Source organism: Mus musculus, chromosome 9, assembly GCF_000001635.26.
Source record: "Mus musculus strain C57BL/6J chromosome 9, GRCm38.p6 C57BL/6J".
NCBI classification, from domain to species: Eukaryota; Metazoa; Chordata; class Mammalia; order Rodentia; family Muridae; genus Mus; species Mus musculus.
The window spans coordinates 7,031,005-7,058,276 of NC_000075.6; the positions used below are offsets into that span (position 1 = coordinate 7,031,005).

General features: G+C 38.4%; 1 protein-coding gene across 6 annotated transcripts in view; it reads right to left on the reverse strand.

The window, feature by feature from the left end:
* Dync2h1 (dynein cytoplasmic 2 heavy chain 1) overlaps nt 1-27,272 on the reverse strand; it is a 249,757-nt gene that overhangs the window by 102,455 nt on the left and 120,030 nt on the right. For 4 of the 6 annotated variants that reach the window (XM_006509827.4, XM_030244008.1, XM_006509826.4 and 1 more), the window contains 11 exons: nt 21,557-21,643; nt 20,366-20,492; nt 19,338-19,479; nt 18,079-18,188; nt 14,345-14,365; nt 13,326-13,424; nt 10,598-10,721; nt 6,649-6,812; nt 4,596-4,715; nt 3,986-4,120; nt 637-780 (listed from right to left, as the gene is read on the reverse strand). In XM_006509827.4, coding sequence (XP_006509890.1) covers nt 637-780; nt 3,986-4,120; nt 4,596-4,715; nt 6,649-6,812; nt 10,598-10,721; nt 13,326-13,424; nt 14,345-14,365; nt 18,079-18,188; nt 19,338-19,479; nt 20,366-20,492; nt 21,557-21,643 — 1,273 coding nt within the window. The remainder of the gene's footprint in view (nt 1-636; nt 781-3,985; nt 4,121-4,595; nt 4,716-6,648; nt 6,813-10,597; nt 10,722-13,325; nt 13,425-14,344; nt 14,366-18,078; nt 18,189-19,337; nt 19,480-20,365; nt 20,493-21,556; nt 21,644-27,272) is intronic. The other 2 variants (NM_029851.3, XM_030244009.1) reach the window with 1 other exon arrangement.

Sequence of the window (27,272 nt, forward strand, 5' to 3'; positions counted from 1 at the left end):
CAAGTAGGTATCATTCCAGGGATGCAGGGATGGTTCAATGTACAGAAATCCATCAACATAATCCACTACATGAGAAAACTCAAAGAAAAAAAAAACCCATATGATCATTTCATTAGATGCTGAAAAAGCATTTGACAAAATATAGCCTCCCTTCATATTAAAAGTCTTGGAAATTTCAGGAGACCCATGGAACACATCCCTTTGTGTCCTAACCAAATTCCTAGTTAGTGAGACACCCACTCTTTGGCAAACTTTCCCCAGGAAAGCAAGCTTGCTAAAGCAGTAAAGTGCTATGCCTCTATTATCTGGAACAATGCTTCACCTACAAGGACATACCTCACGACTACATAGGTGATTTCCTACTTTTACAAACACTTGTGAATTACTAGTGTTTGGGGGATCACTTATTACTTTTTAACTTTTCTTGGAACATAAAACATTCCTTTGTTTCCAAACAATACTGAAATAGTTTGTCAAGAATATAAAATGGAGTTAGAGAAATGATCTCTTCTAAATTTAGCTTAAAAGCGTTACCTGTTGTCCTCTGAAATACAAGTCATAAAAACTGTCTCAAAAATGTGTTAGTATAAGCTCAATATTTAAGTGGCCTCTTTAAACACATCTCTAGCAACTGACCTGCTTGTTCTGGAGAGCTCGCTGAAAAAGTCGGAGAAATGAAGCCAAACTGAAACGGTACATGTTATTAATCTTGGACAAATCCGAGATGATGAAGTACATCTTGCTGGCACTCTCAGCCAGAGGCAAGTAGGCATCGCGCTCCTGTGGGTCATCAGAGCAGAGAGGAAAGAGATCACCTGTCTGTCACCAGTGCTTTACTGCCACCTGCAGAGCACTGCCTAGCCACAGACTCTATTTCCCCAACAACCAAGATGTAACTTAAATAACAGCATATTTACTTATACAAAGTCATTCCTCAGTTTTGCACAAATACTTCTTCAGTCACTTGGGGTCTGATGAAAAATTATATAGAAAGTAAGTGTTCTCGAGGCTAGAAAGCCCAAGGTTAAGATACCAGTAGATTTGGAGTCTACTGAAGACCCATTTCTTTGTTCCTGGAGATAGGACTTTTTCTAATTTTTTTTATTGGATAGTTTATGTGTTTACATTTCAAATGTTATCCTGTTTCCCAGTTTCCCACCTGGCACCCTCTCTCCCATCCTCCTCCCCCTGAGATAGAGATAAGACATTTTTGTTGTTTACAGATGGAAAGCAAGCAAGTTCCTTTGCCCTCTTTCCCAAGACACTGGAACCTTCCTCCTGACTTAGGAGACCTTCACCCTCATGACCAATACTCGACAAAGGAGCCACCTCTTAATCCTACCTCATAGGAGACTAGGTGTCTACACATGAATTTAGGAGTGAGGCTTATTTTTCTAACCCTCACATGGTAGAATCACAACTAGTTGATGGATTGATCTTGGTCAAAATCAAGAATATTTGGAGCAAGAAGAAAGAATGGAATAGTTAGCAAGTGAGATCAGGTGATTTACGTATTACAGATGCTAGGTACTGCAACCTGCAAGTATACTTCAAACAAGGAGAAAAGGATGTTGGGGCAGAGGAAAGGAATGTGACTTTAAGAACTGTTCACTTTAGAATAATGAAGCACTTAGTAGTGCCTAGTGCACAGAATGCCTGTACCTATCAGTACAGGGGCCACTTTCTGACAGAAGGCATGGGAGAATGACATGGCTACAAGGCTCTGCGCACAAGTGGGTTCCTGCATTCTTGGCATCACGGTGCTGCAACTGCAAACAACTCCAGTGGATTCCATCTACAGCCTGCCAGTGTTGGCTGCACAAGAGAAGGCATAGCACTCCCAATGCTGAGGGAAACAACTGCAGGCAAGGCATCTGTCAGGCTCAGCTCTGCAGTGCCAGGTGGGACTTCTGGACTAGAATCTGGTTTTGACTTTTGGTTTTACTCTGGTTTCAGTAGAGCTATCTTCCAATCATACAGAGTAGTAGCAGGTAAGTGTAAAGTGTGACCAAGAGTAGAAAAGTACTGGAAAGAAAGAGGAACAGTCAGTCGTTGAGCAGAACAGATATAACTCAGAAACACCAGAGAGCCAAAGATCAGGCTACTGCCTGGAAACCCACAATGTTATTATTAACTCTGGCTGTCTGAGTTTGCAGCAAGCTCAGTCACGCTGTGCAGGAGAAAAATCAATACATATTACACTGATGTGGGCTGGAGCTTCCCTAAAGAAATATCAAAGCATAGGAAGGATTCTGAGCTATTTGTAAGAAATTGGTTCAAATCCTTACACTCATTGGGTCTACTTTGAAAGGAAAGAAAAGCATTTTAAAAAAATAGTGTATAACCCAAATTAGTCATATTTAACTTGTCTTAAGAAAAATCCTACTGGGCAAGGTGGCTCATCCTTGTCATCCTAGCACTCAGGACGTTGGAAGGGGAAGATCACTGCAAGTCTGAAGCCAGCTGGGCTCAAACCCAGTTAAGACTTGTTATGGCTAGGCTTGGTTGTCAACTTGACTCTACCTGGAATGAACTACAATCCAGAAATGGATGGACGGTGCACCTGAGATTTCCAGGTGTAAGACTCTCTGCTTGGTTTGAAATGGGTAAATCCATTTCTAGTTCTGACTTTTGAAGTAAGAAGACACACACCTTTGATCCAGATTTTGAGTCAGGAAGACATAAACCTCTGATCTAAATCTTGAGGAGGAAAGATAAACCTTTAATATAGGCCACACCTTCTGCTGGAATGACATAGCTTGCCTGCTTGCCCTTGCCTTGCTAGCTAGTATATCCATTCCTTGACTGGCATTGGAAGCTACTTCTTGTAGATTCCAGCTGAGACACCCACCCTTGTGAGTTTCAGCAACTACTAGACTCTTGAACTTTTTGTTCACAGCTAGCCATTGCTGTATTAGCTGGACTGACTAGTGTCAGTAAAAGTCATTCTAACAAATATCCATATATATATATATATTCCATAATATCTGTGACTCTACAAAACCTTGACTAATAGAGACTATAGTCTAGGATCCTGTCTAAAAATATAATGGGAAAGGAAGGAAGGAAGGAAGGAAGGAAGGAAGGAAGGAAGGAAGGAAGGAAGGAAGGAGGGAGGGAGGGAGGGAGGGAGGGAGGGAGCGAGGAAGGAAGGAAGGAAGGAAGGAAGGAAGGAAGGAAGGAAGGAAGGAAGGAAGGAAGGAAGGAAGGAAGGAAGGAAGGGAGGGAAGGAAAACAGGGAGACATCTAAAAATGGTCCCACAATTTAGATGTTTAAATTTATAATGTCCCTGACAGGCTTCGTGTTAAAGGCTTATCTAAAACCCAGGGTGCTGTCAGGCAGTGGAGGGGGTCTCAGTTTATTGAATAGAGTGCCTGCAAAGAGGACTGACTTTCTGACCTTGTTCCCCCCTCACTCCCCTTCTCCCAGTCGCTCCCTCTCCCTCCCTCTCCCCGCTTCTCTGTCTCTTTCTATCTCTCTGTCTCTCTTTCTCTCATACAGATGTGAAGACTTTCAACATATGTTCCTACTGTGATATGCTTCCTTGCCACAGCACCCAAAGCAATGAGCTAACTGACCTTAAGCTCCAAACTGCAAACTATGAGCCTAAATAAAGCTTTTATGTAAGTTGATTTCTCTCACATATTTGTTCAAGCAGTAGAGTGCTGACTAATACAAATAGCAAAGATCTTTGTTCACACTCCTTTACAAAATATTAATTTTTGATTTTATCCTAAAACACCTTAAGTAACAATGTGGTATATTATTCCACCAGTGTAGACAGAGCAGCTGACTTTACTGAGTGTAAGTGGCATCTTAACTGCTTTCCTGGAACGGGAATCACATCCCTGGTTCTGGTATATTTAAATGGCTTACATTCATGGCAAAATCATTCCCTTGAAGATCTGACTGCAAATGTTCTACCAAATTCACCCAAATAATTAAGAAAATCTGAATTAAAATCATAACAAAGGAAATAATTACTTGATCCAGGGAAATCTGGAGTTTATACGATTCCTTAAGTGAGTCTTGAATAAGAGCACTGCTTGCTTTTGTCTGATTCAAAGATTCAATCAAATCCTTGTTTTCCAAAATATTGCCTTGAGATGTGGCAAGTGTCTGCAAGGAGAAATTAGTAATAAAAGCTATTATAAAATTAGATAACCAATTAAAGGAAGCCCATATTAACTATTAATGTGGTGATATTTTAAAAAGAGTTACATCACTTAGCATTCCTATATCAAATAAGTGCATGTTTTATGTTTATCAACATAATAACCAAAAGTAAATATATATTTTTTTCATAATTTCATACTAATTTTTAGTGCCTTTAGAAATTCCAAGTATAAAATGAATACTGAAACAATACAATAAAAAACTTCTTAGTTTAAAACAATTTGTCTTAGTTATAATTATAAATTTTAGACCTTTATTCTGAAATCTGTGGTTTTGCTTCTATTTTGACTTTAACATGCTAGTATAACTTTGGAAAAATCACAAGAATTGTGAAGATATACCATATGTGCTACGACACTTGCAGGATGTGTTTGATAAACATGGAAACAATATGAAAACCATTATGAAAGCTTGTCACCTCTAAGAGAGACTCCTCAAGTCTAGCCAGCTGTATTTTCTTATCTTCTTCCTGCTGTAATAGCTTTGTTTTCTGTTCTTCTAGATCAGGTTTTTCATGCTGAATGGTTAAAGCTAAAAGCTTAAAAAAGAAAAGCAAGAAACATAATTACAGCAATGATCATTTAAAACAGCATAATAATTCTCCTGACCAAGTCTTGGAAAGAGTAAGTACCACAGTATTATAATAAATGTGACATCATTTGATTCTTTCTAATTAAGTATAAGACACTTCCATGTCTGTTTCAATAAGAAACAGAAAATAGATTTTTAAAACAGTCATTACAATGTTAAATATGTAAAAATCACAGCATTTACTAAGTATGAAAAATTTCATTCTACAGTTAGATTAAAATACAAAAGCTTTGAAAATGTATTAGCTACTGATATATAAACATTTACTTAAGACATAAGAAATATTAAAATATATTATCAGAGTCAGTGAGATAGCGCAGTAGGCACCTGAACCAAGGCCCGGTTTGACCCCCAGAATCTATATGGTGAGAGGAGAAACTGTAAGGGTCCATGAGTTGCCAAAGAATATCACAGATTCAAATTGTATGCAAAAGCAGAGTGTTAATTCTGCAGAAATCAACATGCAGTCTAGCATTCACCAAAATGGAGACCTACAGGTAAGCTTGCAGGCTCAATTCAAAGCCAATTAGGGTAATTCCAGGGAAGAGTAGGTGACCTTCATCCTAAATGGTTGGCTCTATCTCTAGGCGTACAGGTGTCCTAGGAATAGCTAGGGCTCTGGAGGACTTCCCAGAGCCATTGCTGAGTAACTATTCTTGGCTTGGGCCACACAGGCAGGGCAGCTTCTGATTGGCTGCCTGTGGGCTGTGTTTTTTCCTTCATAAATCTTCAGCTCTGGGAAAGAGAAACTTAGGACTAGTCTCTGACCTTGCATTCTGGTGTGTGTGTGTGACTCTGTGTGTGTGTGTGTATACACACACAAATAAATGTAATTCAAAAATTAAATATTATATCATCTAAACAACACTGAAAAATAACATTTCCCACTCACTAAAATGGTTTGTTGCAAAAGCCATAGTAATATCTAATACTAAGTCAAACAGGACAGCCATGTTGGAATAGTCTCTGTCAGCACTTGTCATAAGAAGTCCTGCTCTGCTCTTCTACCAACCAAGGTGAGTGTTCAACTCAAGGAAGCAATCTTGTCAGTTAATTCTGAGTAACTGTTCAAATATTGATATTTAAGAATTACAATGCAGAGGATATCATTCATAAACAATACTCAGGAAGCCTTACGGTATAAGAACAGAATATTTTGAAGTAGCAGCTTTAAACCATAATAAAGAAAAATTAATGGATGTACATGATATTATGGACAGCAAAAGAGGAAGATGAATACCATTAAATGAGTTAAATGAAACAATGGAACTAAAAAATCAATACATATTTCTTTCTAGAGAAAAAGCTAAGAATATATTAATAAAAGTTTATAAACTTAAAAAAATCATTTGAAACTCAAACATTAATTCTACACTGTAATGAGTCAGATAGAGAAAAATGAACTCAAAGACACATAGCTTTCAGTGGTTGATACTGGTTGACATGAATTAGAAAGTGAGCAAAAAGGGGCGTTGGGGAGAAAGGAAAAGGGAAATGATAATTATAATCTCAAAAAGTAACTAAAAACTCCTTTGTAAAAATAAAATACTGACTCAGGAATCAGAACCTCTTGCCTACATCAAATAACTGCATTTTTTCAGCATTCTTAATTGGAATTTTAAATCTCATCTTATCTTTATGAACTATCTATCATGCAAGTTTTATCAAATGTAATAGAAATAGACTGTAAAGGAGTCAGCAATATGAACAAAAGGTAGAAATCTAATAAAGGATAAAATAAACCTGAATGTTTCACTTCCACAGATATTTTACAAATCTTAATTTTCAAATCCTGTTTTCAAACTCCTAATGAGCTGAACAAATCCACTTAGAGCAACCCTGGCTCTGCAAGTTTCTCCTGGTCTGCCCTGCCCACACACCTGTCCTCGAAGTCCACTTCTTGTTGTGGTAAAGTTCACCTCAGTCACGATGGATGCGGCATCCGGTGGGATAAAGGGATTTGGATTTCTTGTTGACAAGAAAAGGCGGAAATCTTCATTGTAGTCAATGATCTTGTCACCTATTTGTACCACATACCGAGGTCCTGTCAAACACACACAGTTGGTCAGCTTGAATCTTCTGTATCTTCTGACATAAGTATTGAAAAACTGTTTTTATGCATCCCTACATATAGGCTTTATAAAACAACTATATGGTAGCTTTCAAAGACAATCAAGACAAACACACATTTTACTGAAAGTGGATTTTGGGTTTATACACTTTAACCATACACAAACACAACACGCCATATCTCCTTTGGGACTTGCACTATCTCCTAGAGTTCCCAGAGAGCATCAAACAGCCTCTGCAGGTTATGATGCAGAGACCAAAGGCTTTTAACACAGTGCAGAAGACTTCAAAATCAGAGTACTCAGCAAACTCCTAAATGCTCAATTATCATTTCCATTGCTCAAATAACATGAACTGGACCCTGGGATACAGAAGTAACAATGAGATACCTACTTAAATGGGTATTAACTGTTCATATTCCAATTTTTTCTGAAAGAGTTGTTCATAGATGTCAAAAGCAGACACTCTTAATGAGGTGTTATTTCCAATTTGAACATTATTTAGTTGAGTAGCAAATTGGGTGATGAATGTGTTTGAAATATATTGTATGCATCTATGAAACTTTTGAATAATAACTAAAAATGATTTTTAAAAAGAAAAGATAATAAAATGAATAATATACATAACTTTTTAAAAAGGTATTTATTGTCCTAGTACTCTAGATATAATAAAATGAAAATCAAGGGATATACAAATTTAAGTAAATACTTAGATATAATGAAATAAAAATCAAGGGATATACAAATTTGAATAGTTATAAAGATATCCATTATCCACAAAATAAAAAGGTGACATGAAGACTCATGAGAAAATATTTGCAAACCACTTTAAAGACAACACCCAACATTTATAAAGAATTCTTGAAAATGAATAGCAGAAAAGCAAATAACACAATTAAAAATGGAATAGGACCTGAATAACATTTCTTCAAACAAAACACTAAAATTGACAACAAAGAATGACATATGTTCAACATTATTAGGTAAATGCAAATGAAAACTACTGTATCACCTCACATCTATGTGGATGAAAATTATCAAAAAATGCAATCAGTGGTTTAGTCTAATGGTGAATTAAAACTGTAAGTAGATTACTACAGGGTGGAGAACTGGAAAGTGGGACCATGGTAAAGGAAGCAGGTCACATGACTGTGGCACCATGGACTGTATCTGAGCCTAGCTACTACTCTCTGCTTTCTGTGCACCAACCGTACTGAATAACTCTGTTCTAGCACTGCCCCCCATCCCCACTTCTAAGATACAAAGTTCTCCATAGGCCCAGGAAAAACACTGCCAACCAAATGGACTGAGCCTCTAAGATCAGGAGTCAAAAGAAATCTTGCATTCCTTAAGCTGATTTTCACAGGCATGTGCCATAGTAATGGGAACACAGACAAACACAACTAGTCCATAAAGCTATAGAATCACACATGGCATTGGAATGTCAAACTTGAGAGACTTCTAGATTTACAGAACATTTCATAATGAGAAAGAAAGATTCAAAATACTTAAAGCAAAACAAAACAAAACATCAAAAGGAAAAGAACAAAATACCCATGGAAGGTGTTACAGAGACAAAGTTCAGAGCTGAGACAGAAGGAAGGACCATCCAGAGACTGCCCCACCCGGGGATCCATCCCATATACAACCACCAAACCCAGACACTATTGCATATGCCAGCAAGACATAGCTCTCTATTGTGAGGCTGTGCCAATGCCTGGGAAATACAGAAGTGGATGCTCACAGTCATCCATTGGATAGAACACAGGGCCCCTAATAAAGGAGCTAGAGAAAGTACCCAAGGAGCTTAAGGGGTCTGCAACCCTATAGGAAGAACAATAACATGAACTAAGCAGTACCCCCCAGAGCTGGGTTTCTAGTTGCATATATAGCAGAGGATGGCCTAGTCGGCCATCAATGGGAGGAGAGGACCTTGGTCTTGTGAAGATCATATGCCCCAGTTCAGGGGAATGCCAGGGCCAGGAAGTGGGAGTGGGTGGGTTGGGGAGTAGGGTGGGGGGATGGTATAGGGGACTTTGGGGATAGCATTTGAAATGTAAATAAAGAAAATTTCTAATAAAATATGCCTTAAAAAAAAGGAATTGTGCCATACAACCAATATAACATAATTGATCTTAAAAAAAAATTGAACCAAAAAAGAACAAAATTTATACAAATTTCAAGTCTACATGAAACATTAGGAAAATTATTCAAGTAACATTCATACAGAATTATTTGACATGGCAAAAATTAAAAGTGCTTCAGAATAAGTTGGCACATAACCTTTCTTGAGTCAGTAATAGAAGGTACAAAGCATACAGATCAAAGAGATGATTCAATCCAAATTTAGAAGGATGAGCCAAAGAGTTTCCCTGTTATTACAGGAACATGGGTAATTCCTACGCTTCTTGCCCACTGGGAAGTTCTCGGGATAGCCTATGTGCAACCAAACAATGGGAGCCCCTGGCTGACTTACAGCCTAGCATGGTCCAGAGATGTCACTCCTGAGCAACCTGTTTGTCTCATAGATTTTCTGGGAATGGAGGGAACTCATGAGTATTTCCTAACAGCCACAGGAGTCTTGTGAGTCCTATGAGCCTTGCCCTCCTCCCTGCTTCTATAAGGGGAACAAACAGCCCAAACTCTATGATCATCAACTACTGTGATTTAAGACAGTGTAGTCACAGGAAACCAGAGGAAATAATTATCCATGTAAACATTGTGGATATGTGGGTGGCATTTGCCTGTGTATGTATCTGCAATATATATGTATATATGTATGCAATATATATGTATATACTTTGCACACAGACATTCTTCAAGTTTCAATGTTCTACATTCTAATCTCACAAATCTGGACCTGGAGTTAGGGGGTAGTAGGCTGGGCAGGCAAGTTACCTCAGTCAGTAAACTGCTTGCCATGTTAGAATGTCCAGCAGATTATTTTCCACATAAAAAGACAGGCATGGCAGCTACAATCCTAACACTAGGAAGCAGAGACACTGAAGCAGATCCCTAAAGCTGCCTAGCCAGCCTTTTTAGCATTATTCAGCGAAAGATCGTCTCAAAAAAGAAAACTGAGAGATTAATAAAGACATCTGATCTTCACTTCTGGTCTCCACATGTACCTTCATATACACACAAAAACATATAGCATGCTTATGTGCGTGCGCGGACACACACACACACACTCACCAGAAACAACAACAAAAAACTCCAAAAACCTAAAAAAAAAAAAAAAAAAGAAAAGAAAAGAAAAGGAAAGAAAAGAAGAGAAAAGAAGCTGGCTTAGTGCTTGTTCACAGACATCTTCATAAAGGTCTACCTGCGAAAGTAGTCTCTAAGCAGCATCTGTGACTGTGGCTTCAGAAATATTCTCAGGGTCCCCAGGTTCACTGGTAAGAGTAGCTAGTGGTACTCAAACTGTTCGCACAGGTAACCAGTGTGCTAAGCACCTGCTTCTTTTTAACTATGGTCAGAAAGTGCATGCTTACATAGTTACTGCGTGAAAACTACTGAGTCTCTCAAGAGCTTCTCTGAGGACAATTACATATGCTGGCACAACATCAAGGACAACAGATGATCACAGTGTGTGTGCTCTGATACTTGTCTTCCGTCCCCCAAGCCCTTTACCATGTGCCTGAGGCAATTCAGCATGCCTTACGTGGCTCCACCAGAAGAGACTCTTACAAACTTGTGTCTGGTTTCTTCTCTTTACAAGTTTTAAAAGCTGCTAAACTCAAGACACTCAAACATTTACCTTGAGCAACCAGATCTCGTCTCAGCAGCGGATAAAGAACGGGCTCTACCCCGTCCATCTCTTGTATGATGAGGGTTTTCCCAAAACGTACTGCCAACTCAAGAGCTGTGATAAAGTTACTGTCCTGTGGTAATAAAAGAAAAGCACATACATCCATATCTCAATGTTTATGAAGGTCGAATAAAGATACTAACAAATTATTTGAACTCTTAAAAGTATATTATCGATAGTACTAACTGAAATTATTCATGGTATTTTCCAGTCATCGAATATTTAGTAATAAATTGTTTTAGTTGAATATTTTAAAGTTTTCAAATTTTAAGTGGACACATAAGAAAAATAATGCTTTAAAAAATGTTGTGACAAAAAATTCAAATAACACAAGCTCTTCTTCTTTTCCTTCAAAACTCGTAAGTGTCCAGTCCAGTGTGAATTATAAAAATAATGTGGAAAACATTTCTTTTTTTTTTAAGTTAAGGTTAGCTTTATTTCATTATTTTAAACATGACAAATAAAATGCTGATTCAGTATTAAGATTTTCCAGAAAATTTTTATTTTTATAATGGGAGTATATGAGTATAAACTTTTTACTCTTTTCTGTAAAACAAATATAATCAAAATTATAAAATTAACAATTTAGCACAGACATGTTGTTACTTCACAGTCTAATGGGTCCAATTTACCACATTTCTCAGTGTTTATTTTAGAATCCTGAGTTCTTTCTTGACAAGTTACCTTTCCTGTCACTTGAATGAACATTAAAACTCCAGGGTATTTTTCCATCTTAAGTGATCAAAGAGCAAATTAACACAATTCAGAGCTAAGGACCACTCATTCCCAAAACCAAACCTATTTAGAAAGGGTCATCATGGAGCTCAATAGAGATACCCTCCACTGTGGGAATCCATTAGACTCGAGACATTCATACTTTATCTCACTTTCTTGGCAAGACAGACAGTAAAGCCCTTTTCCCCTGAATTAGCAACAGTGCTTTGAGCTTAGTTATATGAGGGTGAAGCACTGTTCAATAGTAATTTGTTAATTTTTATACTTTTCAGTGTGCTCACAAGCTATGGTCAACCTCTGAATTTGTGCAGTACCTTCATAAATCTGATAGATCTTGGCAACCCTCGTCAGCTTTGTGGAAAGCATTTCTCTACAACACTCTTATCAGCTTTGTGGAAAGCATTTCTCTACAGCATTCTTATCAGCTTTGTGGAAAGCATTTCTCTACAACATTCTTATCGTGCATACCTGGAAACAATCCCATACCAACTCAACAGTAGGTTTTCATGTCCGCTAAATTACAAACGTTTCCTGCCAAGTTTCTACTTACAAATTGCTACAAAGATAAAAATCCCAGCCTCTATCTGCAATAGGAAATGAAAGAGGAGTAACTATAAGATCAGTGTAGAGTTCTGTATGTCTGCCATAGAAGGGACAGTGTGACACCCTCCTGTCTCTGGAGACGGGCCAGCAGTGTGTAGACCTCCATGAGTGTTGACAGTTGTTAGGTGTAAGGCTTGTTTGTATAAAGAGTGTACATATTTGCTTCATGTTTGTCCTTTAGGGAGGTTCTTCCTGTCAAGATTCTTGAGGAATGTTCTCCCTGCCAAGGTTAAGGACTCCATCAGTCCAGGAGGTGAGGGTGTGTCTATGTTTCTCAGCAAAATGGTAAACCTCCAGGAAAGCCCTTAAGGCTGTGGGAAAGATCTCTGAAAACATGAGTTCAAACATAAAATTATATATATATAATTTTTCAACTATGCAAAATATAAGGATGCAATATGAATTGTATGAGGGACTTCACAGGCCTAAAAGAACAAAAGCAGCTGCTCTAAGGAGCCAGCTTTACAGAAAGATAGAAAGGCAGGCAGATTACTGACTTCAAGGTCAGCCTAGGAAAGAGCAAGTTTAGGTGCAAATGTGTTGGGAATGGTAATCTCAGAGTGAGATTCCCATTTAGTTAGCTTATTGTATGTGCTTACAAAGGAAGGCAGATTTCTGAAATCACTTGCTCTGTTAAAAAACAAAACAAACAAACAAACAAAAAAAGGTATTTGTTGTCCTTTTCTTAGAATCAAGGGGCTAAGGTCATAAAATGCTGATTTATGGTATAATATAAAGGGAACCTGGGGTAATGATTGAATTGATATGTAAATAAAAGACTGGGCTATGGTCTGCAAGAATTGAGCTGTCTACATCTATCTGGAGAGTCATCTCAAGCTGAACACAGGGCTGTCATCTTGTATCCACAATTGACTTAGTCCTTCTTTTATTATTATTAGATATTTATTTACATTTTAAATGTTATCCCCTTTCCTTGTTTCCCCTCTGAAAACCCCCTAACCATCTTTTACTACTCCCAAACACCCTTCCTCTCCAAGCTGAGGCTGGTTCTTGGCAGATAAGGTGACTTTTTTATTGTCCAAACTAAGCTTAAGTCTGCAATTTCATATGACATAGTGTAAGTGTCTGTTTCCTTAGCCTCCTATAAGAACACTCACTGTTAAAACTCCCAGGACTCCAATGAGTCACTAGCACCAAAACTGTGCTTGCCCCTGTGCTAGAAATGACAGACTTGAATCCAGGAGAATTATTCTTCTTCTTGGATCCCCACAACCAACTCTGTAGCTCATTCTGCATATATCTTTTCATTATAGATTTCAACCTGTATTCACTATAGGTTTTATCCAAAGTCAGGAACTAAATTATTGGAAGTACATACCTGTTGGTTAATAACTTCCAAATGTGAGTCCTTCAGATGTGTCTTTAGCCACTCTGTTGCCTGAGAAGATGGATCTATCAGAAATGGGCATACTCGACTCTAGTGGGAAAAAAATTCTTTTAAGATAATGGTAGTTTTTAATTTAAATACAAAAAACTTCTAAAAATTATAAAACAATTACAAAATAAGATTCTCTGAGTCTTTATAAAACTCATAAAACACAAGATGGAAGAGAAGGTGCAGCTTTTATCTGCATCAAAAGCCACATAGATAAATTACTAGGAACAAGTAGTAAATAATTAAATCCAATTGCAATGAAGTGAACATACTCTATAAATTTCCTTAAAGGAAAAGTGAATAAGCTATCCATCAGGATCTAAAGAACTAGGAGCTCACTTACATAGTATATCTCACACTGGTAAATTCTAAACCAGGGATGCTGCCTTCTAATAGCACTAACTGAGCAATTAAAAAGAGGCAACATATAAACATGAAATATGTATTACCCATAAGATATTTCTTAATCATCACTATCTAGTAACTCTTTTGAAGAGTGAACAAATGTTTCTTACTTACCACCACCACAACAACACAATTTCTAGACACAGAGAGCACAAGGAAGAGTGGAGTGACACTGAGACTGGACTATGTCTGTCCAGCAAGAACACAGCAGTAAGTGCAGCGACATACAGGGGAAGGGCATCACAACACAGTGCAGCATGTGAAGATACTACACAGATGCTGGACTTTAGAACAACTGTTCTGTGGCTCTCAGCTCTCTACAGACAAGGAACTCTGCACTTTCTCATCAGGCATCTGTACCTCGAAGTCTCTCTTACTGCGCCATTGTGCAAATGAACAACTCCGGGCAAAATGAGGTGGCTAGTAAATAGCGCCTTCTGTGTTACTGTGGATTTAGATCTGGTTTTATGCTAACATTCAGTAATAAAAATCTTATAGTTCCATTAACTCTCTCATATCTTCAAATCCATTACTTTTAAAATTGAAAAAGTTCTTACCCATGACTTCAAACCAATAATCTGATGCAGTCAGGAAAAAAAAAAGTGATAATAGTTTTAAGCTTCTCATTTAAGCAAAGTACGTAGTGTACCAAATCTAAAGGCTGGTTTTCACTGTACTTATACTACTTCATAGAACTGTTGACAACATTTCTAAGGTACATTTTATCTCTGTGTTCCATGATAAAATGCAGCTAAATTTAACACTTACCACATTGTAGCTGATTACAAATGGTAAGCTACCACTCACAGATTCACTCACCTACCATGCTAGGTAACAAGCACAGAAATACAGACACGGATCCCAGAAATGGGAGGGTGTATTACCTTATCCTCAATGACTTCATAGCCAATTAAGAAGAAAACTGCATGATCGGGAAGCACATAAGATACACAGGACACATACAGAGTTGGGGGTAGGAAAAACCAAGTCAAATGAAGCCAAGATAAGATTATCTAGGTAAAGGGGATAATCCAACAATGAAAAAGAAGATACAAAATTTGACTATTTAGAAAACTTCAGTAGTCTGGCAGAACAGCTTAGGAAAGTGTGGGCATGCATCATACACTTAACAGACAGAAGTAAGAATTAGTAAGGACTGCCTGATCATAAAGAACTTCATATACCATGTTTAAAAGTAATGGAAGTTTCAAACTGCAGGCAGTAGAAAGTCATTGGCATACACTAATGGAAGCTACAGAATGAGTAGATTAACATTTCAGGAGTATCACTCAAGAAAAGAAAACATGCAGCACAAAGGGGAAGGTGCTGCCTGGCATGTGAAATCTACTAGATACAAAATGAAGTCACTAGAAGAGAATCTAATAAGTAAGCATGATGTTTCTAGGGATACCTGAGAAATACATTTAGTAAGACTGGAGAATAACTAACTGAAAATTAAGGAGACAGTGATAAGAAGTCACAGATTTGTACCCAGAATTACGAGGCTAAAATGATGGTACCTCCCTGTACTGGCTGGTTTTATGTCAACTTGACACAAGCTGGAGTTACCTCAGAGAAAGGAGCTTCAGTTGAGGAAATGCCTCCATGAGATCTAGTTGTAAAGCATTTTCTAATTGGTGATCAGGGTGGGAAGGCCCCTTGTGGGTGGTACCATCCCTGGGCTGGGAGTCCTGGGTTCTATAAGAGAGCAGGCTGAGCAAGCCAGGGGAAGCAAGCAAGCCAGTAACATCCCTCCATGGCCTCTGCATCAACTCCTGCTTCCTGACCTGCTTGAGTTCCAGTCCTGCAACCTTTGATGATCAACAGCAAGGTGGAAAATGTAAGCTGAAGAAACCCTTTCCTCCCCAACTGCTTCTTGGTCATGATGATGGAGAGGACAAGAAAGGGTTTATAATGGAGAGCTGCCTAGCCTGCCCTGCATGTCATACACAAGGTCTCTGACAGGGTCACACACAAATAGTGCTCACCTACTACTGCATTAAATTTCTAAACAGGTGGATCATCTGGGTCCTTTTAGAAGATTAATGGATAGGAAAGTCAGCAGAAGAAGAAGGGATACATTTTGATTGGAAAACAAACTCAGAAATTGGTCAATGGGAAGTCAGTAATAGCCAAAGGTAATGAAAGGTAGAGACAAGCTATCTGTAATCAAATCCATCTACTCCTTAAGATAGAGGGGGCCACCATCTTGACTTAGGCCTATACATAATACTAGTACTTGTGAAATAGAGTAAAAAAAGGTCAGAAGTTCAAGGTCAACTTCAGCCACTTAGCAAGTCTGATATGCAAATAGGCTTTACACAATTTCACAAGCCACACCTAGTACATTCATAGAAGATGTTACTAAGCATGCGCTTCCCAACCACACATTTGAATATAGCATATTTCAGGCCTATCCTACCTTAGACTGAGATACAATATTTACTATAATGGCAAATTCATTCTCATCCATTTTCCAAGAGATTTTTTTTTGGAAGGAGTGATTAGAACTGTGCATGAGTATTCAAAAAAAATTGACATATTAAAATTCAATTCAAAGGCAACTTTCTATATTGACTATCAAACCCAATTCTGAAGACAGTTGTCTTTTCAGTTATTAGCACCCTCCCCCTGCCCCCAAACATGTTTTCTAAAGGCTTGTCTTCGATAACATGCAGTTTTAGGAAACAATTCTTAAACCATCATGGCTTTTGTGGGGTGGTTTATGGTGTGTTTTGTTTTAGGTTTTTGAGATATGAACCCACTATGTATATATAACCTTGAATTCCTCAAAGTCTTCCTGTCTTAGTCTCTCAGGTGAGGCGAGCAAGAGTGTGCCAGTATGGCAGGCTTAACTTTAGAAAATCAGTACTTTCTTTGATTACTACAATGGAAGAAGGAATGAGTGAGAAACCTTCAAGGAAAGAATGACAAGCATGACAAAGACAGGGCATAAGGTGACAGCAAATAGTGTAGGGCAATATGCTAGTATGTTATCTAAAAGAGCAACTGGAACTCCAGATGCTTATTCCAGTTGTTTAAAGAATAAACAGAAAACAGTAAAATCAACATAAATGAAGAAAACCATTCAATTTGTAGTCAGCAATTTCTTTTAGGCAGCACACCAGTATACTGAACTAAAGTATGGACAGTTAATAGGGCTAATAAAACAAAATTAAAGAAATAAACAGAATCCAAACCAAGATCATATCATTTAATGTGTATATATAGTACATATACATAAAATATGTATATTATATATAATATGTACACATTAAATATTATATAAAATTTATATAATACACACACACACACACAGCATATGGGGGTAAGTAGGAAACTAGAGAAAAGAAAAATATGTTCAGGAAGAAAGGATTCAGAAAGGAAAGAAAATAATAGTGTTATAAAGTATAAGCTATTGAGACAAAAAATAAATTCTTATCACTTATCAGGAAAGTTAGTATGTACTTTATATGGGCCCACAAGAGCAGTTCAGCTGGGGAAGACACTGGTGCCCAAGCCTGACCACACAAGAGAAAGGAAGAAAGCTTCTGACCTCCATTATATAAATGCACACACATGCATGTAAGCATGTACAAAATGTGAAAGGTACAAGCTAATGATGAGACCAAACTTCATTAAAAGCTTAAATCTGTTCATCAAGTCACAAAAGAAAACAAAAAGGCATGGATGTGAGAAGGGGCGCAGTGGGGAGCTACTGGGAATGGCAGGGAGACAGAGAGGCTGAGCCAAGAGAGGAAACAAAATGCACTCAGTGTGTACATGAAATGAGCACTCATCAACTTAAGTTTTAGACTATTGCGTTTGAAACCATAGCTTTGAATGTGGATTTACATTTGCTGCCAAGAAAGTATATTCAACTGTAAAAAAACACAAACTACATGAAACAAGTTCCCAAAATATACATATGTTCATTTCTTACTTATAAACTAAAACTTATTTTCTCATTTTAGAACTTTGTTTGGTAAGTTAAAGTGAAATACAAAATTTATGAAAGAAATAAACCATGAGATGAATCAGGGTTCTCTACAATATAACTATTACTACTAGAAAGTTCAATTTTGAGTGTTCTATCATTTAAAAAGGCCATCTTAGTTTACACTTTTATATTAAATTAAAAAAATAAAGTATATTGTACTGTAATAATCAACTTTAATTACCAATATATTTAAGATTTTATTTAGACATAGAAGCATGCAAGAGGTATTGCATATTTACATGCATTGCAGCCCTTTAAATATAACACCACTGAGACAATCTCCTCCTTTACCTGTAAGATCACAAGGGCATTCTCAATGGAAAGGTCATCGGATGGAAGGCCCTCACTTTTCCAGATCAACTGCTCACTTTCAGTACAGAGAAACCGCCTGAGATCAAATTCTGAAAAGTGAAAGGTATCAAGCAGTTACTACAGTGATCAGCACTTGACAGACAGACTGGCACAAAAGGCCCATGGCATGCCTTGGCCTGGCACCCATTCCTATGCATTACAACATAAACCTGGGGGGGGGGGTGGGAGAAAGCTTTCTAAAATGTGAAAATGAGCAGAACTCTTAATTCATTAATTCTGAGAGAATGTTTCACAGCCACAATCATTTGTGAAAACCACAAAATTCACAAGAAAATGTAGAGCCTCACATTTCATTTTTGCATGTTAAATTAATGAAGAACGAAGACTAAAGTGTAGACACTTTGCCCCTTCTTAGATTTGGGAACAAAACACCCATGGAAGGAGTTACAGAGTCAAAGTTTGGAGCTGACACGAAAGGATGGACCATCTAGAAACTGCCATATCCGGGGATCCATCCCATAATCAGCTTCCAAACGCTGACACCATTGCATACACTAGCAAGATTTTGCTAAAAGGACCCAGATATGGCTGTCTCTTGTGAGACTATGCTGGGGCCTGGCAAACACAGAAGTGGATGCTCACAGTCAGCTATTGGATGGATCACAGGGCCCCCAATGGAGGAGCTAGAGAAAGTACCCAAGGAGCTGAAGGGATCTGCAATCCTATAGGTGGAACAACAATATGAACTACCCAGTACCCCCCGGAGCTTGTGTCTCTAGCTGCATATGTATCAGAAGATGGCCTAGTCAGCCATTAGTGGAAAGAGAGGCCCATTGGTCGTGCAAACGTTATATGCCCCAGTACAGGTGAACGCCAGGGCCAAGAAGTGGGAGTGGGTGGGTGGGGGAGTGGGTGGAGGCGCGTGTGGGGGACTTTTGGGATAGCATTGGAAATGTAAATGAAATAAATACCTAATAAAAATACTAATATAAAAATAATGTTTAGCTAAATTCATGTAAAATTAAAAATAATTCAGAAGGAGGTATGTTTCTAACATGGATGTAGGAGTAGAAAACTTATAATAATGAAACAATTTATAATAATGAAACAAACTTGGCAAATTTGAAGTACTCATACTATCCTTGGTGACATACATACACAAAATTCCATTTAAAAGCAGTAAAGGAGGCAGAAGAAGAAGGGCCATTCTTGGCATAATGAAATATTTCAATACACACTCTCAAGACCAGCTGCCTTGGTCCACTCTTCCAGACAGTTTTTCCTGAGGCCTTCTGGAGCAGCAGAGAGGTAGGTGATGAAAGCAGCCGCTAGCTGAGCTCTTTTGGGGAGGGTAGCTAATTCTTCAGCTATCTCGGCAACCTGGAAGCAGACAGTGAGTGTGGGTGTACTCCCTCAGAAGAAAATACAGCATCATAGGTGAAAAATAATAACCCAGCACTGGCTTAAGTAGTTAACACCTTAATAACTCAATCATCAAAGTTTCAAAATAAAGAAATACATGACCAAGGCAACTCTTATAAAGGCAAACATTGAAATGGGCCTGGTTTTGTTTCAGAGGTTTAGTCCAATATCATCATGGCAGGGAATATGTCATTGTGCAGTCAGACATAAGACTAGAGGAGCTGAGAATTCTACATCTTGACCCAAAGGCAGCCACAAGGGGGCTCTCTTTCCACACTTTGTATAGCCTGATTACTAGGAGACTTCAAAGCCGACCTACTCAGTGACACACTTTCGCCAACAAGATCACACTTCCTAATAGTGCCACTTCCCATGGGCCAAGCGTAGTCAAACCACCACAGCCAGAAGAAGGCAAAGATTTTTAAAGTTTGTGAGAAAAGATATTTCCATAAACATGTTTTATTATATGCATGTTCCCTGCAAAATGAAATTTTAAAAAATTAGAAGAAACAAAAGTGTTACCAATGTTGAAATGATGAAACATATCAAAAAGAAACAAATGGTGAACCGTACTGAATGTTAATGTGTTAAAGGTAAATTCCATCAGATCCTTGCCCTCCCTGACCTTCTCAGCAACAACACAGGTGAGTCAAAAGGGAACAAGTTTGATTTTCCTATAGTAAACATTGCTTTACTTAATTAGTGACCACTTACTTTGAGAAGGTCTGTCAAAGGCCAGTGATAAGCTAATGGCTACTTTGCCTTGTGTCTTTTTATTGTTTAAATAAGTACATTAATTACATGTCAGGTTTCCTGTGTTTTGAGGCTCTTCTCCTAAACAAACCTGGGCATTCCATCTCCTGTGCTCTCTGTCTAGCTGACTAATGAGGACCTCTGCAGCTTTGATGGTCTCCTGTGCCTTGCTGACTTCAGCTTCCAATTTGGCAGCTTCTGACGTCCTGCTCTGAAATCTAAGAAAACAACATATGATTAGAAACAAAACAATTATATTTAATTCACTTATCCTTGAGATATGCTGATACATACATATGTGTATGGAATACTATCATTAAGATAGACAGGTATACAAACATATATACTTAAGGCCTTTCGTTTTTGCTCTAGTAGAGCTCAATTGTAGAATCTAATCCAAACATCATTACAGTATTTCATTCCATATGCTAAAGACCAAATAGAGCCTCTACAGCCATATTCTATACACATAACCCTAAGAATTGGCTAACCACTCTTTGTAAGTTTTTCTTTCTATTCTAGTTGTACAAACCTATCTGCTAGCATGTGAACTTTTTACATGATGATAACATACCCTATCTTTGAAATTTTCTTGAGCATCTTTTACCCACTCTGTTCCTCTCACCTTACTTCCTGGCCTAATCCTCTCAAATATCTACCTGCAAACAGAACCATCTGGTCTATTATCTATTATCTCTCAGTTCGTGTGTACCTGCCAGATTTTAGCAGTCTTTTGTGTATGTCTCTAGATGCATAAGTATATGATGTATGCATGTGTGCACTGTATGTTGTGCAGCTATGTTCATCTGAGCAGGAACATGTAGAGGTCAGAGGTCAATGCTAGAATGTCTTCCACAATCACTTCCCCACAGTCCTATAACAAAAAGGAAATGTAACACACAATTTCTAAAATAATGTTTTATATATATTTCTACAATTAGTAGTTTTTCTTAGCATGCACAGGACCCTGACTTTGATCCTTAGTATCCACAAGAATAGAAAGAAATTGTAGAAAGATATTACTATTATTTATCTTGGCTTTGCTTTTTGTTTTCTTTGTTTTGTTTTTCAGTAGTCCAGGCTGCCCTGTAACTAGCCAAGTAGCCAAGGATAATCTTATATCCTGATCCTCTTTCTTCAAGTCCTAAGTACTAGGACCACAGCCATGAACTGTCACATAGCTAAGTAAGAATAGAATCTCAACTGCTCTCTCCCAGTCTCAACCTGAGAAAAAAACACGGTTATGACAGGATATGAAACCTTCAGTCCAGACCAAACTTACTTTTCTTTGAGTTCTGATACTTTCTGACCAACAGAGTTCAGAAGATCTTCTAGCTTCCTTTTTCTGTCTTCAGTTTTCTTCAAATTCCTAAAGTATACATCAGCGTTAGATGCCATTGTATGCTAGACATCAACATTAAAGCAGCATTTTAAGGAATCATATGTGACAAAGCTACCGTAGTTCAGTGTTTTAAAACTTCTTCATTGCTATATGAAGCAATATCAAAATAAAAGTCAATCCTTTGATACAATGCTATTGCTCCTCAACATTTGTAATTTAAGACTAGTGACTGTAGATTTCTAAATGAAAATGGTAAACATGTTCATCTATCTTCTTTCAAAACCATATAAAATGATACCACGGAAATAAATACACACACCCTGCATATACGATAAAAAGAATTTTAAAAGTGTAGAAAAGGAAATTTGGAAAATAAGTACTGATAGGCCAGAATAAAAAAAAACCAGAGGTAACTATGAGAAGCAGAATAAAATACACACAATTGCAAACACTCGAAGAAAGCAAACAGCATCTGTCTCTGAAAGTAACAGAAAAGCTATAGACACGTCTGTGTCTAAAAGTTAGTAGGAGGCACTCAGGAGTTAGATATCAAACTCAATCCCTCCCCTGAAAGCATTTTTAAACCAACCTAAAATTCAGCACATCTGGCTGACAATCCACACAACTCTAGACAGCCTCACTAATAGCATATATACAAAACATGATGCTTTTTTTTTTACCCATAGTCATTTTTTACTGGGTATTTTATTTATTTACATTTGAAATGTTATCCCCTTTCCCAATTCCCCACCCCCAGAAACCCCCTATAGATTTTCCCCTCCTCCTGCTTCTAAGAAGATGTGCCCCACCCACCCACTTGTCCCTCCTCCCCTCCCTCGAATTCCCCTATACTAGAGTATCAAGCCTTCACGGGACTAGGGGCCTCGTCTCCCATTGATGCCCAACAAGGCCATCCTCTGCTACATATATGGCTGGAGCCATGGGTTCATCCAGGTGTACTCCTTGATTGGTGGTTTAGACCCTGGGAGCTCTGGTTGGTTGATATTGTTGTTCTTCCTATAGGGTTGCAAATCCCTTCAGTCCTTTCTCTAACTCCTCCACTGGGGACCCCATGACCAGTTCAATGGTTGGCTGCAAGCATCCACCTCTGTAAATGTCAGGCTCTGGCAGAACCTCAGGAGACAGCTGTATAGGGCTCCTGTCAGCAAGCACTTCTTGGGATTGATAATAGTGTCTGCATTTGTTGACTATATATGGGATGGATTCTCAGGTGGGGCAGTCTCTGAATGGCCTTTCCTTCAGTCTCTGTTCCTCACTTTGTCTCCATATTTCCGCCTGTGAGTGTTTTGTTACCCCTTCTATACTTATCAGTGAGTGTGTATCATACGTGTTCTTTTGTGATTGGGTTACCTCACTCAGGACTCTATTTTCTAGTTCCATCAATTTGCCTGAGAATTTCATGAATTCGTTGATTTTAATGGCTTGGTAGTACTCCATTGTGTAAATGTAACACATTTTCTGTATCCATTCCTCTGTTGAAGGGCATGTGGGTTCTTTCCAGCTTCTGGCTATTATAAATAAGGCTGCTGTGAACATAGTGGAGCATGTGTCCTTATTACATGTGGGAGCATCTTCTGGGTATATTCCCAGGAGTGGTATTGTTGGATCTTCCAGTAGTACTACCTCCAATTTTTTGAGGAACAGCCAGACTGACTTCTAGAGTACCAGCTTTCAATTCTACCAACAATAGAGGAGTGTTCCTCTTTTCTCTACATCATCACCAGCATCTGCTGTCACCTGAGTTTTTGATCTTAGCCATTTTGACTGGTGGAATCTCAGGGTTGTTTTGACTTGCATTTAGGAGCTTCTTGACCATTCAGTATTCCTCAGTTGAGAATTCTGTTTAGCTCTGTACCCCATTTTTAATAGGGTTATTTGCTTCTCTGGAGTCTACCTTCTGAGTTCTTTGTATATATTAGATATTAGCCCTCTATTGGATGTAGGATTGATAAAGATCTTTTTCCAATCTGTTGGTTGCTTTTTTGTCCTGTTAACAGTGTCCTTTGCCTTACAGAAGCTTTGAAATTTTATGAGGTTCCATTTGTCAATTCTTCATCTTAGAGTATAAGCTACTGGTTTTCTGTTCAAGAAGCTCTTCCCTACTTTCTCTTGTTTGAGTGTACAAAGAAACCAGGATAATGAAAATTATTCTCAACAATAAAATAACTTCTGGGTGAATCACCATCCCTGACCTCAAGCTTTACTACAGGGCAAGATTGATAAAAAACAAACAAACAAACAAACAAAAAAGCATTTCCTGGAGCCTTCATCAAAGGAATTCATTGTCCTTAAATTAAGTACAATTAAAATAAAATAAAGTTCTCCAGAAAAAAATAATTTCAAAAGCATATCATCCTGTCTAGAAGATAAAATTGAAATCTTACTATATTTGTAAAATGGGCAGGTCATTTACAAATAAATTGAAATGATCAAAAACTGAAGGAAGAGCTTCATGGAAGAAAATAGCAACTCCCTAGAAGCAAACTACTTTGGGACTTGCTAACTGTAGTGAAACATGCCTCAGAGTTTCTTGAGTGATGACTGCCCAGATCTGCAGCGCAGTATACACAGGAACAGCACAGTATAGCAACAGGCATAGAAGAAAACTACTGAAGGAATAATAAACAACTCCCAAACCAGCTTGTGCTCTGAGTGTACCCCACCCAAATCCCCAGAAATAGGGTCCTAAAAACTTCCAAAAAGAAGAATGACAAAGTAACATACAAAGCACAGGGAAACAAACAGCACTACTTTTCCAAGAGGAAAGCTGCAATCTGGAAGCCAGGAGAAATGTGGTTCCACTCTGAAAATAAGATTTTGCACCAGTAGAAATAAGTTCTTGAATGTCAGTGTGTAGATGAAATCACCTAAAGGTTCCGTTCAGACTGCAAGGCTTTACCCCCACCCCAAGCATATCTCACTCTGCATTTGGAAGAAGTAAAAATACCTGCACATTTAACAAAGACTAAGATGATACTGAAGCTCCTAGCACAGAGACCACATGATAAAACAGGCCATCAAATCACTAGCTATAAGCCACTCCAATACTGAAATATGATAATAGAACAGCATACAAGTCAGACCCACCTGCCACCCCTGGGACAGCCTGAGGAGTGAGTTAGGGAGCAGACCTTTGAGCTCCACTGCATAGTTCTGGGCTTGTTCTTTCGTTTGGAGGAGCTTTGCCCACAAAGCTGAAGAGTGTCTTGCTTCCCTGTGGAAATCTTTGGGGGCCCCAATGGAACCCTGCTAGACGAGCTAGTCAGATCTGCCCACCAACCCAGTTAGTCTACCTGGAAGAGCCTGCAGAGGTGAGTTGTGCATGGTTCCATAAGCCCCATTATCTAGCTCTGGGCTCACTCATTGGTCAAGAGGACCTTTGAGGAATCCAAAGATCATCCTGCTTCCTCTTGAAAACCTTCAGGGCCTCAAGACTTGGAACCCTGTTCTACCAATCCCACTCCAGTCAGATTTGCCCACCATCTCAATTGGGTCTGACTGAGACACAGCCTGCAGAGTGGGGTCTGCCCGAGGCACAGTCATCAAATCCAGTAGCCTGACCTCCATTTTCTGACCCACGGCTACCTTCTTCTGCCTAAGAAGTCCTGCTATTATCAGGATCATCCAGCCAAAACCAGGGAAACCATATGCCTAAAGGATAGCCTCCAGAGCAATAAGGCATCACCAAAGCCCAGCTATCCTGGTTCAACAAACCCTGGATATTCTAATGAAACTGAAGCACAAGAAGAGGATTTTCAATTCAATCTTATAAGAATGATAGACTCCTTTAAAGAGGACATGAATAAATCCCATAAGGAAATATAGGGAAACACATTCAAACAGCTAGAGGCATTAATAGAGGAAGCAAATATATATATAAAGAAATACAGGAAAATAAAATCAAACAGGTGAAGGATATGAACAAAATTTTTCAAGCCCTGAAAAGGGAAATGGAAGCAATAAACAAAACATACTGAGGCAACTCTGAGATGGAAAACATAGGGAAAAGAACAGGAACTATAGAAGCATCACCAAAAGAATACAATAGATGGGAAAAAAAATCTCAGGAATAGAAGATATAATAGAAGAAATTAAAAGTATTAGTGAAAGAAAATGCAAAATCTAAAAAGTTCATTACACAAAATATCCAGGAAATTTGGAACATTGTGAAAAGACTAAACCTAATAAGAATACGAATAAAACAAGAAAATTATTCCCAACTCAAAGGCCTAGAACACATATTCAACAAAACCATAGAAGAAAATGTCCTTAACCTGAAGAAAGAGATGCTTATAAATCTACAAGAAGCTTCTAGAACATTTCTTTAGGTGCTTCTCAGCCATTCTAGATTACTCAGTTGAGAATTCTTTGTATAACTTTGTACCCCATTTTTCTTTTTTCTTTTTTTTATTTTTTATTATATTTTATTTTATTTTAACTAGGTATTTTCTTCATTTACATTTCCAATGCTATCCCAAAGTCCCCCATACCCTACCCCCTCCCTTACCCACCCACTCTCACTTCTTGGCCCTGGCGTTCCCCTGTACTGAGGCATATAAAGTTTACACGACCAATGGGCCTCTCTTTTCACTGATGGCCTACTAGGCCATCTTCTGATACATATGCAGCTAGAGACACGAGCTCCGGGGGGTACTGGTTAGTTCATATTGTTGTTCCACCTATAGGGTTGCAGACCCCTTTAGCTCCTTGGGTACTTTCTCTAGCTCCTCCATTGGGGGCCGTGTGATCCATCCAATAGCTGACTGTGAGCATCCACTTCTGTGTTTGCTAGGCCCCAGCATAGTCTCACAAGAGACAGCTATATCTGGTTCCTTTCAGCAAAATCTTGCTAGTGTATGCAATGGTGTCAGCGTTTGGTGGCTGATTATGGGATGGATCCCCGGGTACGGCAGTCTCTGGATGGTTCATCCTTTCATCTCAGCTCCAAACTTTGTCTCTGTAACTCCTTCCATGGGTGTTTTGTTCCCAATTCTAAGAAGGGGCACAGTGTCCACAATCTGGTCTTCATTCTTGAGTTTCATGCGTTTAGCAAATTGTATCTTATATCTTGGGTATCCTAAGTTTCTGGGATAATATCAGTGAGTACATATCATGTGAGTTCTTTTGTGATTGGGTTACCTCACTCAGGATGATGCCCTCCAGGTCCATCCATTTGCTTAGGAATTTCATAAATTCATTCTTTTTAATAGCTGAGTAGTACTCCATTGTGTAAATGTACCACATTTTCTGTATTCATTCCTCTGTTGAGGGGCAATCTGTGTTCTTTCCAGCTTCTGGCTATTATAAATAAGGCTGCTATGAACATAGTGGATCATGTGTCCTTCTTACCAGTTGGAACATCTTCTGGATATATGCCCAGGAGAGGTATTGCGGGATCCTCCAGTAGTACTATGTCCAATTATCTGAGGAACCGCCAGACTGATTTCCAGAGTGGTTGTACAAGCTTGCAATTCCACCAACAATGGAGGAATGTTCCTCTTTCTCCACATCCTTGCCAGTATCTGCTGTCACCTGAGTTTTTGATCTTAGCCATTCTGACTGGTGTGAGATAGAATCTCAGGGTTGTTTTGATTTGCATTTCCCTGATGATTAAGGATGCTGAACATTTTTTCAG